At 40.7% G+C, this 15,521-nt stretch overlaps 1 protein-coding gene across 7 annotated transcripts in view; it reads right to left on the reverse strand.

Moving 5' to 3' along the window:
- The window catches only part of smarcd3b (SWI/SNF related BAF chromatin remodeling complex subunit D3b), a 38,124-nt gene that overhangs the window by 10,904 nt on the left and 11,699 nt on the right, over positions 1-15,521 (reverse strand). For 4 of the 7 annotated variants that reach the window (XM_071484882.1, XM_071484883.1, XM_071484881.1 and 1 more), the window contains exons 2-3: positions 8,135-8,355; positions 1,601-1,643 (exon numbers count right to left, since the gene is read on the reverse strand). In XM_071484882.1, the coding sequence (XP_071340983.1) occupies positions 1,601-1,643; positions 8,135-8,355 (264 nt within the window). Of the gene's footprint in view, positions 1-1,600; positions 1,644-3,773; positions 3,864-8,134; positions 8,356-15,521 lie in introns of all 7 variants that reach the window. The other 3 variants (XM_071484879.1, XM_071484878.1, XM_071484877.1) reach the window with 1 other exon arrangement.

A 15,521-nucleotide genomic window follows, 5' to 3' on the forward strand; every position in this document is an offset into this window, starting at 1 on the left:
TTCTAGACAAAGCTAGTGCTAACATCATTTAACCTATAGGATCCAGTTGGTTTGGAGCAAATGCTAATGTAGCTGTCCGCTAATAAGCTGATGTGTAGCTAATGAAAAAGTAGTTGAGTGATAACATTAGCAAACAATATGGTTAACTTGGAGATAAAGCTAACTTAGTTACCTTGTAGGTAAAGCTAATGTAGTAAAATTTATTGAACCTGTTCATTTGGAGCTAAAAGCCTGAAATCTTTAAACCCAACACATGTTTATATGGCTGCACCATCCTATCTATTTCAAATATCCTTGATGTGTTGTGTATCATCTTGTGCACATTTTCTCAAAATTCAGCCTGACATATTTGTTTTTTTTTTTTTTTTTTTTTTTGAAGGTTTGGATCATGTTTAGAATTTGAAATGAAATTCAGACGCTTTGAACAAAGTTTTAGCTGCACAACATCAGCTTGTACTGCCAGTGGGGGTTATGAGTTATACTCAAGGCACCTCGGTGGCTTAGATATTTATACCTTGTCCATAAAAAAAAACAAAAAAACAACTATTTTAAAAAGAAAACTTACTCTGGAGTATTCAGTTTCAAATTATGGCAGTATATAGAGAATTAACTGTCACAGATAATTACTTATTTATTTCCAACGATTATTTTTCTTTCACTTATAGAAAAGTGACATAAGTGGAAATATCCCTTTGCCTCTGTCTGTCCATTATTAATACGGTGGTCCTCACCATCCTGGAGACTCTGGCGGATATAAATGAGATGCAGTGTGTGCAGCCAAACAGCCAGGACTCAGACATTACCATGCTGATGAAAGTCCTCGGAGCTTCGGGGGCTGCTGCTTACCAAACTGTGCACACACACTCCTACAGTTTGTTCCTTCCCCTCCCTCCCTCTTCTTTCCTTTTTCATGTTTCTATCTAAATGGCTGCTTTCATTGTTCCCTCTCATTCCTCCTCTATCTGAATCTCAGTGCCTTTCCCCGGCCTGAGGTGCTGAGCAGACGGAGGAGTGTAGCAGACATTCCCTGTCCCTGACTCATTATTGTGGAGTGGCGCCCCTGCCATGCCTACTGCTATCTCCCTGTCTGGGTTATGTTAGGGGATAAGACCTGAGCCCAGACGCTCAGTGTCCAGACCTCCATAGTTTCGGCATGAAAGCCTTCTGTGTGCTGGCCAGGACGTGGTGAGGTTATGGCATGGCACAGGGCCGAGAACTGAGCCCACGGGATGAAAATCAGACCTCAGTCGGCACAGACTCACCTGTGGCAACATGGTGATTCTGCCGCCTCTTTTCGGTTCTACATGTGGTTTCATCTCTGCCATATCCCGCTGACTATTCCAATTTAAATCAATAAGCCACCATCCAAAATAACAGAACGAAACCCTAAAAAAAGAAACCCTAAAACCTCCTGATCGCTCCCCTCATGCTCTCTCTTCTCATTTGGAAATAGCACATAATCGTCTGGCCCTCTGCGCCTTCCAAGAACCCCTGACATCAAAAAGCGGCCAGGATTTATCTGCTCTGCGCACAAAAGATAATAACACACACACAAATACAGAAAAAACAGAGCAACAAAGGTAAAAATATGCAGCCTCACCCTTTGCGGAAGAATCTTGTCTGCCATTTTCCTTCTCTTAGCACTAGAGAGAGGGAGAGAAAGACAGAGAGAAAGAGGAAAAAGAGAGCATGTTACTATGGTGACTGATAGCGTAGCACCCAGGCCATCTGCTAAAATGCTGGGCCATATCCAGCACCCCAGCGTCCCAGCTGTGTGTGTGTGTGTGTGTGTGTGTGTGTGTGTGTGTGCATACGTGTGTGTATGCGCTCATGTGTTCTCTGAAATGCAGCGGTCCACCTGGAGAGCGAGAGCCTCGATCAGCCAAAAAAGTGTCACATCACACATCTCTTGCCTGACATGTATTCACTGCACTTATGCGCGCACACACACACACACACACACACACACTCTGTAGATTCACTGGGGCTGCTGCAGCAGGACTTGGATGGTGACAGGATGTGTGTTAAGGAGCTTTAAGGAATGCAGAGTCCTCACAGAGGAGAATGTGTGTGTGTGTGTGTGTGTGTGTGTGTGTGTGTGTGTGTGTGTGTGTAGATATTTTCATTCACGAATCTCAGGCATTTCCTGCTGTGTGAGAACAACATACGTTTACTGATACTAATGTCGTATACTTACCAAGGAGGGACTGAGAACAATAAGGCAACCTGTGCCAAGTTGGTGCCTTTGACAGAACTTTCTTTCTAGGTGAGACTGATTACAAAAACAACACCACAGCTTTCCTCCTCTATTCAAATTTCCTTAAATATTTCATCGACATCTGTGGACACCTGTGATATTTGCAGCACCCACGTAAATTCATGCAAGTGTACTATTGTCTGTGCCAGCAGAAGGACACTGCAAAAAGAGCAATTAAAAACAAAAAGTCAGAATTACGTATCTTTCTTACAATTTTATCTTATTTTTCTCATAAAAAATAAGTAATCTTGACTTCTAAGCGTTACATTCCCCTGTTGAAGCTTTGAAAGGTGTAAATGAGCAGAGGAATTTATAGCTCGGGGTTTTTCAGATTCTTCTCTGAGCATCTGTTTTAAGATATTAACACATTAATTAGCTGAATTACACACAATGTAATGTCAAGCACATTTATAGTGAATTTGGCAAGTTTCATTGCTTTTATCAAGTCTGTTTTCACCGATTTAGTTTCACATTATGGAAAATATTCTGATTTCCTTTCTTGCTAAGATGAGGAGGTTGGTACCACCTTCATGGCTATGCTAAACACAAGGTTGTAGCCAGCAGCTGGGTTAGCTTAACTTAGCATAAAGAGTGATAGGAGCAGTAAGTCCTGCCAATAAAACCATAACTTTTTTACCTCAAGGTTGTACATTTAAAAATACAGACGTGAAAGTCGTATCACTCCTCTAATCTAACTCTTGGTAAGAAAGTCAATAAACAAATTTCTCAAAATGTCAAACTACAGATTTAAAGGTTTAAAGTCTTTTGCATTGATCAGATTTTCATGCTAGTTCAAACTCTTATCCAGTTATTTTTGTTTAAGTTAGTGAAGAAAGTAAAATAAATATTAAATACCTGAAAAATCAAGATGCTCTCTGATTAACAGTGATGGCAATAAATGTATAAAATCAGAGCTATAACAGCAATAGATAGACCACATTAAAAAGCCTATGATGGTTGACAATTAAATACTTTTGTCTATATTTCTACCATCTTACTGTATGTTTCGTCATGTCGCCCAACCCTATTTGATAGTACCAACATTCTTCTAGATTACAGAATATTATGTTTGTTTGTAGAAGGGGATTTTTTTTTTTTGCAGTGTAGGGACATTTTCTATCACAGAGCACTGCAACGATCTGTGAAGCAGTATGTTACATCAGCATGCCAACTACTGAGACAAGCCTGCTGCAAGGAGAACTGGAAGATCCGGGGGTGCATTGCAAAGGAAAACACAAACCTGCATCACAACAATCCGCCATTTAACACTAATTTAAAAGGGTTTCAGGTGGGATTCTACTTTATTTTTATGTTCTAGCTGCAAAAAAAACTGTTTCCATCATGCCATGCTCCAGTCCAAAGCATGCACCACTACATTTTAGGAGTCAGCTTCTAGGCCTGTACCTACGTTTGGCCAAAACAACTCATTCAGGGAGTGCTGGGCTCAGGTGAAAGGCTAAATAGGCCAGAGTCATCAAATGTAAGAAAACGGACATGCAGCAGAATAAACTCCTACTTTGATCCGAGCGTGGGATCTGATTGGGGCTCTCTCATGTCCATCTGCCTCGCCGGCATCTCATTGGCTCCAGGGAATCCGACTGGCTTCCTAAGAATTGGTGAGGATTCGAAGGTTGTCCGATTAGAGTTGTGACGAGACACACACTCAGTGGCAGCAAGTAGAGGAGTAACACCTGGTGGTTCTGGCTGTTTGTATGTCTGTATGTGTGTTAAGTTCAAGGGTCGGTTAGTAGGTGCAAACTCTAAACTGAGACAAGGGCAGGCACTGGGATGGTTGTGGAACTGTGTCCATGCACGCACAAAGTGCAGCAGAGGAGGACCTGGGAGGCGTCCTGCTCGTCTGAGGGACACGCTCATCAAACAAAGTTTCTCAGTGAACCAAAACAATCATGCTTCACACACACAGACAGACAATACACTGATAATGGACACACTGTGAACTGGTGGATCACAGGGAAGGGAGTAGACAAGCAGTGTGTGACTTTAGCTCTTTGGTTCAGCTCTGAATTACAAATGTGAATGTTGCACTGATGTTGTAATGTGCAATGGTTCTCAAGAGCAGATGAAGACAGCATGAACAAGACCCACAACGAAATCTCAAACCTTTCTGAGCATTTCTACTTCCCAAAACCAGCTCTCGGCCAGAAAATTAAGCTGTGATCAGCACCTTCAACCTGCTGGTCTAGCACCAAGAAACCAGTTTCATTACTGCATAAACCTCACAATGTTCCTAAGAAACCTCAAGTGTCCTCCTGAGTCACCACGAGTCCTGAGCAGCGAGGAAAAGTTTTATGTTTGACTTCAAGGACCAAAGTAAATAGCAAAAAAGATTCAGAGGTTCATATAAAATATTTGGGTTTTATAAGTTATGTGGTTTTAAAGGGAAATAGAAGATAAAATTGAATATTTTATTCTTATTGTGCAAATGAAAATATATGAAGCGATGGATGAAGCTGGGTTCTCAGGTAGAAAGCAGCAGATTATTCAAGAGTAACAACTCCAGTTGGAAATCTTGAAAGCTAATGACTGAAACAAGTCATCTCGGGTCATCAAGGGTCATCTTGGAGTTGAGTTACTGTTAAGAAAGTGACATTTTTAGAGACGACTACAGGAACTGAACTGGAGATGAAACATTTAATATCAAGAATGGGGTAAAGTTGAGTGACCACAGCAAATAACAATAAGTTTGTTGTTTGATTACACACTGTCAGAACAACTTCCTTTTATTACGTTACAAAATGCCACGTGTTTGTTGCAGTGTGAGCATTTGACTCTTAAATCGTGACACTGCAGAACCGTTTTGTAGAAGGTGCCAAACCTTCAACAAATTTTATGCAGCTAAATTAGTGTTTCACCCTCAGCTCAGTCTTACAAAGTTCAACAGCAAAAACAAATAATTTGGTTTAAAAACAATCTAAATTTTTGGTGATATGGAAATACTGCAAAAAGGTAGTTGGGCCTAAAGCTGCTAATAACAATCATTCTCATTACAGATTCATCTGCAGATTATTTTCTCTCTTGATTGATTAATTGTATATATAATGTCAAAAAATATCAAATTACCACTGAAATTTCCAAACGCTCAAACAGACTAATTCAAATCTCCTGTTCTGTCCAACCAACCTACTGTACAATACAGAAATATATTAAGTTTACTATCATAGAAGACTAAGAAATTTGTTTGATAAACTGGAATCAATAACTTTTTTTTTTCTTTCAGAATTTTTGCTTAAAAAAAACACTTGTTTTATAACAAGTATCTGAAATTTTATATCCAATTAATTATTTTTAACACATTTTTAACTTAAAAAAAAAAAAAATTATTTGAAGCAAATCAATTATGTAGCCTAGCAAATTTACATATATTTATTTTAGGCATGCATAAACTTAATCCACTTGATGATTCCTCTTTAAATGCTTTTTGAGAGTCACCAGCTAATTCATTGTGGGCTTTTCGATCAAGCTGACTAGAAATTATATTTATATAATACAGCGAATACGTTTTGAAAAAAGGCTGCACTGACTTCTATCAACATTATGAGTAAATAATGAATTTTCTATTATTAGAAAACCTAACATGGGGCTCAGGATGAAAACCTTGTTCCCTGGTGTCAAAGTGTGTCCACCATCCACCCTGACCACCTGCGTATTAGTTATGTGCGGTACATAAATACAGAGCTTCCTCCAGTACCATCAGCAATATGTTTCCCCACAAAACACATTTGGGAAATCAAATTATTTCTCGGACACAAGGTTGAGTATTTATACCACTTAATGCAAAGCAAATCAGAATTGAATCCTATTTTTAGCAGCAGCTTTGCATAGGACAGCGTTTGCTCTGCAGAGCAAGTGTAGCTGGGACCATAAGGTCTCAATGACACTGCAAACACAGGTGGTTTGCCCTCAGCTGGCAGCAGTGTGGGGTCTGAGTTGGACGGAGGAGCTGGAGCATCAACTTGTTTGCCAAAGGACGCACACTTTCACAAAGCCACGGGGCGCGAAAGAGACAGAGACACCTGGACGGGTCACCCTGGACCATTGATCAGACCCTGCACAGCCAGCCGAGCCGCTCTGGGGGTTGAGGCACTGACGCAGGACAACATTTCCCCTGACCTGTTCGACAAGCCTGCTTAATTGTAAGTGGATCAATTGTGCTGCAGATACTGAAAGAGTGATACAGAGAAACACGGAGGTCCACTGAGTGTGCATATTGATCGCCTGTCTAATGACCATACCTGCTACACACTCGTCTTCTTATAGACATCCATCTCCTTATAGACATGCCTGTGTTTGTGTGTGTGTGTGTGTGTGTATTTGTGTGCCTGGTATACTGATGTTCAGATCTATTGTTCACGGTGGTTGAATAGCTGACAATAAATAGTGTAACTATACGCCAAAGCACGCACTAGAGTCTGCAGACAGCTGTGTGGATGCCACAGAGATATGACAGATTACCAGACTGAAGGAACACAGAGACTGAGCAGACAGGAAACACTCAGCACGGCAGTGATTGGGATGATCAGAGGGGATGCACAGAGTAAGCACAAAGTGGAGCAATGGGAAAGAGGCAGTGTGCACGCTCGTAAGCTGCAAACAAAAAACTGAAATGAAAGCTGAGAGGAGACACACAAAGGTCATGGTTTCACTTCTCATCAGTGTAATTTCTGAGGTCGGATTTTAAAAAACTGATTTTGCTAAAGTATGAAAATGGAGCATTGAAATGTTGTACACAGGTAAATCTGCTGTGTAAGTACTAAACATTTTTATTACTTATTCATTTATTCTCTTGTTTTAGGAGTTCATGATTATTTCACCTATATAATGTCAAAAAATAGAGAAAAATCCCCATCATAATGTCATACAGCTTGTTTTGTTTTGAGAAAAAAAATCCAAAACCAAAACAAAATGTTCCATTTACAGAAAAAAAAATAGAGAAAAGCAGCAAATACTCATATTTGAGAGACTGAAAACAACAAATATTTGGCATTTTTTTATTCCCCAGTCTGTCAGTTACTCCACCACTTCAGCCCATACTGAAATATCTCAACATGTTTGCCATGAAATTTCATACAGACATTCATGGTCTGCTCAGGATGAACTGTAATCACTTTGGTGATCTCCTACTGTTTCATAAAGCGCCATCACTGGATCAAAATTGTGTCCACTACCTGTAAAAACTAATGACATCCCTATTAACCTCACCTTCACTTTCTATTTAGTTCTGCTAATGTTAGCATTTAGCTCAAAGAATCACTTTGTAAGTACAAAGTCACAGAGCAACCAGCTGCAGACCCTCAGCCTTGTTAATTGATAAATCACTTTTCTGACTGATGATCAATTATTTATCAAAACTGTTCATTAATTTTATGTCGTATTAGTGGGGTTGTGTATGGTTTGAACCATTTCAATACCTGAGTTTCTAAAAGCCTTTATTTAAATTTAACATAATAAGCAAAACTTCTCAAATGTACTGTTTAATATTGTCTTAACACAAAGAGCCAGTTAAGAATCTTTGCCTTGTCTAAAATGATCAAAATTATGGGTTAAATCAGGAATTGTGTAACAAAAGACTGAGTAAAACTGGCCAATTTTTGACATATTTCAGCACTGGCCAAAAAAACCCATTGCACCTTGATACCCAGATCTTTTTATAGTGTCTGCACATGATTCAAGGCCAATTCCATATTTCCATGAAATAAGAGCAGATTTGTTGTTCATCCAGACTTGTTAAGTTGAGAGTGAAACCACAGCTCTTGTTGTCTAAGTAATCTCACACAAAAGCAGACACACCGGGAGTTGCTGTATGCAAGCCATGCAGTATTCAGGTGGTGGTTGGAGGTCGGCTGGATTCAGACTCACTTTCTGGCCCGGTTCTGGACGGCCTGCTGTTGCTGCTGCTGCTGCTGCTGCTGCTGCTGCTGCTGGACCTGCTGGGAGGGGGCAGGCCTCTTACGACTGGGCTCCATCACCGGGGAGGGCAGGCCGGGCCGCACCGCCGGGCTCCCTCCGTACGGTGGGCCGGGGGGGCCCATGGGAGCTCCCTGGTGGGGCATCCTCGCTCCAGACGGCATGCCAGGACGCTGGGAAGAAAGCAGAAAGAGAGGAGGGGTCACATGTGTGTCGAAGACACTCTCTACTCAGTGTTCTGATTCATTATAATCACAAATGAGTGCGTCTAAAAATACAACAAAAGAGACATTAGATCAAATGTAACTTTTATTCATTTCACACTGGTGGATTTAAGGTGGACTGGGGAGAATTTTTTGGTAAACACACCCACCTTGTCAATAAAACCATGAAGCAGAGCTGCAACAAAGAACGTCTCATCAGCTCCAAACCTCACAGATATTTCCTACTCAAAATAAAATTCTGGTGTCTGTTCTGGTCACAGTTGCTCAAGCCAACCTGAAACTACAAACAGCGAACTCACCGCGTTACAAATTTTACCTTCCTCCCACCTTTGGTAACCTTTCAGCAATCAAACAACAGCTGGGTTGGTAAACAAGAGTATGCATTGCGCAATGTAGTGACGTCAATTTACACGATTTCTGTTTTCAAATGCTTTGTGTTCAACTGTCTTGTGAAGCCTTAAATGGAGAGCTATCCAGTATGGGATTTGTCATGTTAGACAGTGACATGAGAGAGCAACACAAAATATGCAGCAATTTATTTTAGGCAACGTTTCAGTCCTAAATCTGAGAGATAGTGTTAGATACAGACATTTCAGCTGTTTAACATTCGAAAAATTAACTGATACTAGAGCCGGGATCCGCCTTGTGTTGTCTTATTTAAAGATACTAAGAGTAATTTCCAGAAAAGACAATAAACAAGAGCAGCTGTGCCGAGAACAAGCAGAAATGTCTTGTTTCTGTTTTGTTTTCTCTCCTGCTCTTGTCTCTTTTAAACAAAAATCAGGGTTGATGGCTGCAAAATAGACTAAATGAAGGTTTTTTCTGCAGCGTACAAACTCTGTCTCACACACACACACACACACACACAACCCTAAACAATGCAAACAGTGTCAGAAGCCACAGTCCCACACTCCCATCTTGACGCCTGGGAACAACTGGGGGACCCTCACCTGTGCTTGTCACTCCCATGGCAACAGCTGCCTCCCGCCTCAGTTTATTGTCTGAAACCAGGGAGGGGTTTGTGCGATAGAAAGAAATCCTTTCAGTTTATCCAGAGCACAGACCTCCTACCAGAAAGCTAAACACCTCTACAGAGGTAAAATGTTATTACTTTAAATGCATCAGCGGTGGAAGAAGTAACCAGGTCCTTTTACTTAAAGTAGAAATACTACACTGCAAAAGCACTCCATTAGAATTCCTGCATTCAATGTCTTACCACAGTAGAAGTACTCAAGCAGTAAAATGTACTTAGAATATTAAAGGCAAATGTACTACAGCAGGTTGGCTCCTGCAAGTCATCCTATATATTATATTATTGGATTTTTAATGCCAGATAGCTCGTCCTCGTCTGCAAACACAGACCAACGGCTCAGGCCAGCGTGCACAATCTTTTTTCACTCTATTCCTCAGGTAAACGCAGCTACGGGATAGCATGAGCTAGCTCGCCGCCTGGAGTCTTGACAGTCCCATGAACTGCAGCATGTGTGCATGTAGTCCTGACTGTTCCTGTCATTGTTTGCAGGACTGTCCTGACTCAGGACAGCCAATGTCACCAGCTATTATTGACGTTACTTTGAAGTAGACATTTATCAACCAAATATTTGCATATATTATATTTATATTTATATTTATAAATTGCACTGGAGTGTTTTTATCGACCGGTGGCATGTGTGACACACTATTTCGTTTTTATGTGGAGCATAAAAATAACAACAAGGAATCTATCCATCTATATTCTTAAAGACTTTTGTATTTAATCAATTACAAGCCAACTAATTTGGGGAAACCAGTGGGTTAATGGTGGTTGGGGGAATGCAATTAGCTAATGGCTCATTTTAGCCCTGTGGCTCAGTCTGAGTTATTCCAGCTCTGACTGTTGGGTGGTTTGATGTACAACGATGCATCATATTTCATAAGGTCATCATGGGTTTTAGAAAATACAATCTTAATCTGTAAAGTAACTAGTAAATCTGACAATATTTTAGTAGATGTATTAACATTACACCAGTGATAATTTCTCTACAAAATCGAATTTATGTGGTAAATGTTTTTTTATTAACCATCACCGTGCGAAGGAGACTATGCCTCCGTCCAAACTGGCACAGGAACCGCGTACATTTGGTAACAGAATGGGTAAATGTTGGAGGAAGAGAACAGCTGAAATACATAAATCAGGAGTCTCAACTCCTCATGTACGCTCACGTTCTTCCAGCATTTCACACCATTTGTCACCTCTAAGTGTGGATTACACTGCGCACACATACACATATCTGACGTGATCTTTAGACCGTCCACAAACACACAAAATAAACCCCAGAGATCAAACAAAGAACAAAGTAATAAACAACAGAGAAGAGCTAAAAAAAAAAAAAAAAAGATATTAAATCATGTTAAAATGTAAATGTTTGTATTCACAGGCAGATTTAATAACTCAGAAAAGATTATAACAGCATTCAACAGGCTCATACTGACATATTACGTGCCCTTTGAAATGGTGACCAAGCACAGATCCTGTGATAAGACGGCCGAGCAGGCGCTGCTGTCACTCTGGCCGGGAGATTATCGGTGGGGGGAGGGGGCGACAGGGGTCAAAGCAACTGAGAAGGGTCTCCAAATGGGAGAGGATAAAACAACATATGGTCAGGGCCTCCCTCTTGAACGTGGTCACCTTATGGAGTCTTAAGAGAACCCCTTCTTTTTCTTCCTACCTGACCTGGACAACAACACCCAAACAGACATCAGACCAGACTTTGAGCAGCCAGACCCCCCCCCCCCCCCCCCCCCCCCCCCTCAGACAGACATCACTACAGTTACAGCCGCCTGTCTGGAGAATTTAAACTTTCCAGATAACAGATACTGAGAGCCATAGCTGGATAATGTGTAAGATGAATTTCCCCTAAATCCACACACACAATGAGTGGTACTCTATAATCTGACCTGCTGAACCGACTCCAACGCTCTGCCCGGAGCTCTGCCAGCCAGCCAGCCAGCAATCGAATCTGCCATGTGGATGGATATCTGAGAAGAGTGTTGGCATCTCGGGGAAGGCTGGAGGGATTTGAAGAGGCCAAACTTACCCACACTGTACTAAACATATGAATCTGTGGGTTGTTACATGGATGGTTCCTTCTATGGCTTCGATTGGCACCCTGAAATCTATTAAAAACTGGATGAGGTTCCTCGAATGAGACGTGACTCATTCTTCCAGGGCTCAGACTAAAGATAATTTTCAGTATCGATTTATTGTTTAAGATATCAAGTGTCAGGAAACAGTGACACATGTCAATCACTATCTCAAAAAAACCCATGTTAATCAATACATCTCATTAAAGATACATTTATTCAAGTCTCAGTGGTTTTTTTACAATTCTCATCATTATCCACAATCCAAGTAATACTTTCTTATCACTGTAATTCTCCAATGTGAGCATTAGTTGCTTTTCTCTTTTCATGTTGAATATTCTGGGTTTTGAACGGTAGGTCGAACAAATCAAGACTTCTAAAGACATCACCTTGGATTCTGGGACCTTGTGAAGAACTTTTTTTTCACTATTTCATGCTACTTTAAAGACCAAATGATGAATCTACTGACTGAGAAAATAATAAGCAGGTAGATCAATGAGCAGAACTGATTTGTGGCAATACTGCGTTATTTGAATTTTGCGCGTATACCAAGAGGAAGGATTATAACCATATTGCCTCTAAACTCTACTATCAAATAAAGAGCAGTTGGTTTTAATTAATTGATTTAACATGATTTCACCTCGATTGTGATACAAAAAATTAAAAATTGTACTTTCAAAAATTCATCAGAAACTAAATTTATGAAAAAACAACGTCCCCATCACTCTAGTTAATCCACAGACCTCAATGTGAGCAATTTTTGTTGGGACTATTTCTTTGATAGAAAGTAATTTCAATGACAACTGACAAGGTCTGTGGATTATCCAGAGTAACGGGGACATTGTGTTTTGGATAGACAAGTGGCTGTTGATTTTTTTTTTAAAATTACATTTCAATGCTGCGAGCGCCACAGACAAAAGCTTCTTTAACCTCCATTGTGTTAGGATGGAGGCAGAAAACTGAGATATCTCAAAATCTGAGCAAAGCAAACCAAAATCCGCACAGATACACACCAGCGGAGGAAAGAGGGAGTGTGTGTTTTTGGGTAATTTGGGTGAACTAACCCTTTAAGCAAGTGATCCAGACAATCCCAGATGTGACCATGAGGGTGAGGTTTATGTTCAAAGGTCCTGTCTAAGTACAGATGACAAAGCTACAGTGTGTCGTCTTATGTTTTGGCTTATCGGGGTTTCCCATGCAGGGCTCTGGAAGGCTTTTCTCATCACCGCAGCCCTCACTGACCTCCAAACACACACACACACACACACACACACACACACACACACGAAGCAGAGAAGTAACACAGCAGGGGGAGATAATGCAGATAATGAGAGAGAAAGAGGAAGAGACCTCAGCCAGGCCTTCAGACCACCCATCAGTCCTAGAACCAGATCTCGGCCAAACACACACTCCCCCCACAACACGAACTCACACTGCTGCTTTGAGGCTGGAACACTACGACCTTTGGTATCCACAACAATGTGTGCATATACTGTATTTACATATATTTGCGTGTGTGTGTGCATGTGTGAATACATCTACATGTGTGTTTGCGCGCGTCTAGAAACTTGCTTTTCTTCAGTCAGCCACGAGGGGAAAGGAAACGTCATCCCTCGCCACAAGCCAACAAACTGCGCCAAATCATCCCCATATCCCATACTATAAATATTTCTCCATTCTGCAGTATACACAACCAGGAACCTGCCGCAACTATTATAACAAGACTTTTCCATCTTAAAATGTGGGGGAGAGACGGAGGAAAGAGGAGAGGCACGCATGAGAGAAAATAAGCAGAGGGAAATATTTGGCTTGGAGCAGCCAGAGCCTCATCAAGGTTAATTGGTCTGTTGAGAGGACACACTCATCTGGCTCATCAATCACCTGGTCCATTGTATCCTAAGGTCTGTCTGTGTGTGTGTGCAAGGATTCAGCGCCAAAGATCCTGTCATAGAGACAATAGCTCAACGTGTTTCAGTGTATAAATCTACCTGGTGTCACTACGTCCAACATCAGCACTGATTAAAGTGGAGTTATGTCTGAAACCAGAGCTCAGTCCAAAAAAGCTCCGGGATTTCAAGGCGTGTGAAGGTTTGACAAACAAATACTTGAAAATCTTTTTTGACCTTCTCAATGTACTTGAGGATGAGGAAGTGACAGCGAGTTTCAGGATCAGCGCAAAGGTGAAATTCAGTAGAGCAGAAAGTAGAAACCACAACATGAGACGGACATTTATGACAAAAGAATTAGGTTTACAACTTATGACTATACTCGCTACTGATTATGTGGTTAATTGCTTGATCAGAGAATAGGGGAAAATATCCGTCATAACTTCCTAAAAGCAAAGTTTGCATATTTAAATTGCTCTTGGTTGTTTAATCCAACCAACAGCTTGAAACCCCAAAACATTCAGATAAGAATCAAAAACCAACAAACATTCACATTTGAGACGACACAACCAGTAAATGCTCAAAAGACGAGTTAAGCATTTAATGAACTATCACAACGGTTTGACAAAGCAATTAATTGACAAACTGCTTCAGCTGTAGAAATAGTTTCTAACCCAGGAGTCAGGTCCTCACAAGCAGTCACGAGCTTAATCCAAGAGGTCGTCACATGATTTTTTTTTTTTTTTTTGGGGGGGGTAGGAAATAATGAAAACACAATTCTGATGATGACTTTTTCTAAGTTGTGCTCACAGCTACCTTTTCAGAACCTCACAAAATTAGTCAAATGAGGGGGGACCCTGGTGTCCTTGGGGTTTAAGGTTCAGATCATCGACCGCAACGTTCGCGGTTTGAGTTCAATCATTCTTCACCTCAGGTTCAATCATAAATAAACACCCCCAAATATACAGTTATTCAAATGAAACAATCTGAGAACGGAAAAAGATTCTTCGGTTGAGCAAATAAATAAATAAATACCACAAAGTCTTTTTCACCTTCTCAGTAAACTTGAGGACATGGAGCCAGGTTTTAGGAAAGGTGTGGAAAGGTAGAAAGTAAAAGATGGTGTCTTCAGAGTCAGATGGACATGAAATAATAATAATGATGAAATAATACTTTCCAAAGGTGTAATTTTATTTTCTCTTTTCTTTCATGTTGTGATGTATAGTTTTACCTGAAACCAAATGTTGGTCAGAGAGGTTTAAGGCCATGAAATGAAATGTCCCCGCTTTGAGTCTGGCCTTGACTTTTATAGCAAGTTGTTCCCCATCTCTCTTTCCCCTTATTTCCAGTCATCTCTCTACTGTCAGTTCTCTGATAAAGGCACAAAATGCCCCCTAATAGCTTCAGAAATACCAGAGCTGAAACTCTGAGTCATTCTCAGAGTAAAAATGTTGATAAAAGATGTACCAGTTGTTTTTCAAGCAAAAACTGATGAAAACATTCTCCTTTTCCAGTTTGAGGGTTTGCTGCTTCCCTTTGCTATGTGTCATTGTAAACCGAAAATCTCTCATCTCTTCATCTTGAGCTCTGGGAAGTTGTGTTGGGCATTTTTACACTGTACACACTGAACATCTCTAAGCAAAATTTAAAAAAAATTAAAGACATAGATTAGACAGATTTGTTTACGGGTGTTACGAGCAAAAAGAAAGGTTTCGAAATACTGGAACTTGAGTCCATGTCAAAGTCACATCTGCTAAAACTTTCAACAGCAAAGTGTCACTTATAAAGACTTTCACATCTGCCTCAGCGCTCTAATTCATTCAGCTCGACACCAAAACAAACCACTACTGTGCTCCATGTTCTGTCATTAATGTGCAGAAAGGGGCTTATGGTAATAGTTGCCTAACCTCTAACCATGAGCAACACTTGACTTGACATTTCATGCTAGCTTCACATGAATGGGCTGATTGTTCTGCATGATTTCCAGGATTGGCCGTCTGCCTCGCCTCCGTCTACGATACTACGTCCGTTTGTCTCGTGACCTTACAGGTTCAAAACCTTCCACCAACCTACAACACGCCGCCTGGAAGGCTACTCTGACTCTGT

This window comes from Trachinotus anak, unplaced genomic scaffold (assembly GCF_046630095.1).
Source record: "Trachinotus anak isolate AG129_WGS33_773 ecotype Australia unplaced genomic scaffold, CSIRO_AGI_Tana_v1 ptg000009l, whole genome shotgun sequence".
NCBI lineage: Eukaryota > Metazoa > Chordata > Actinopteri > Carangiformes > Carangidae > Trachinotus > Trachinotus anak.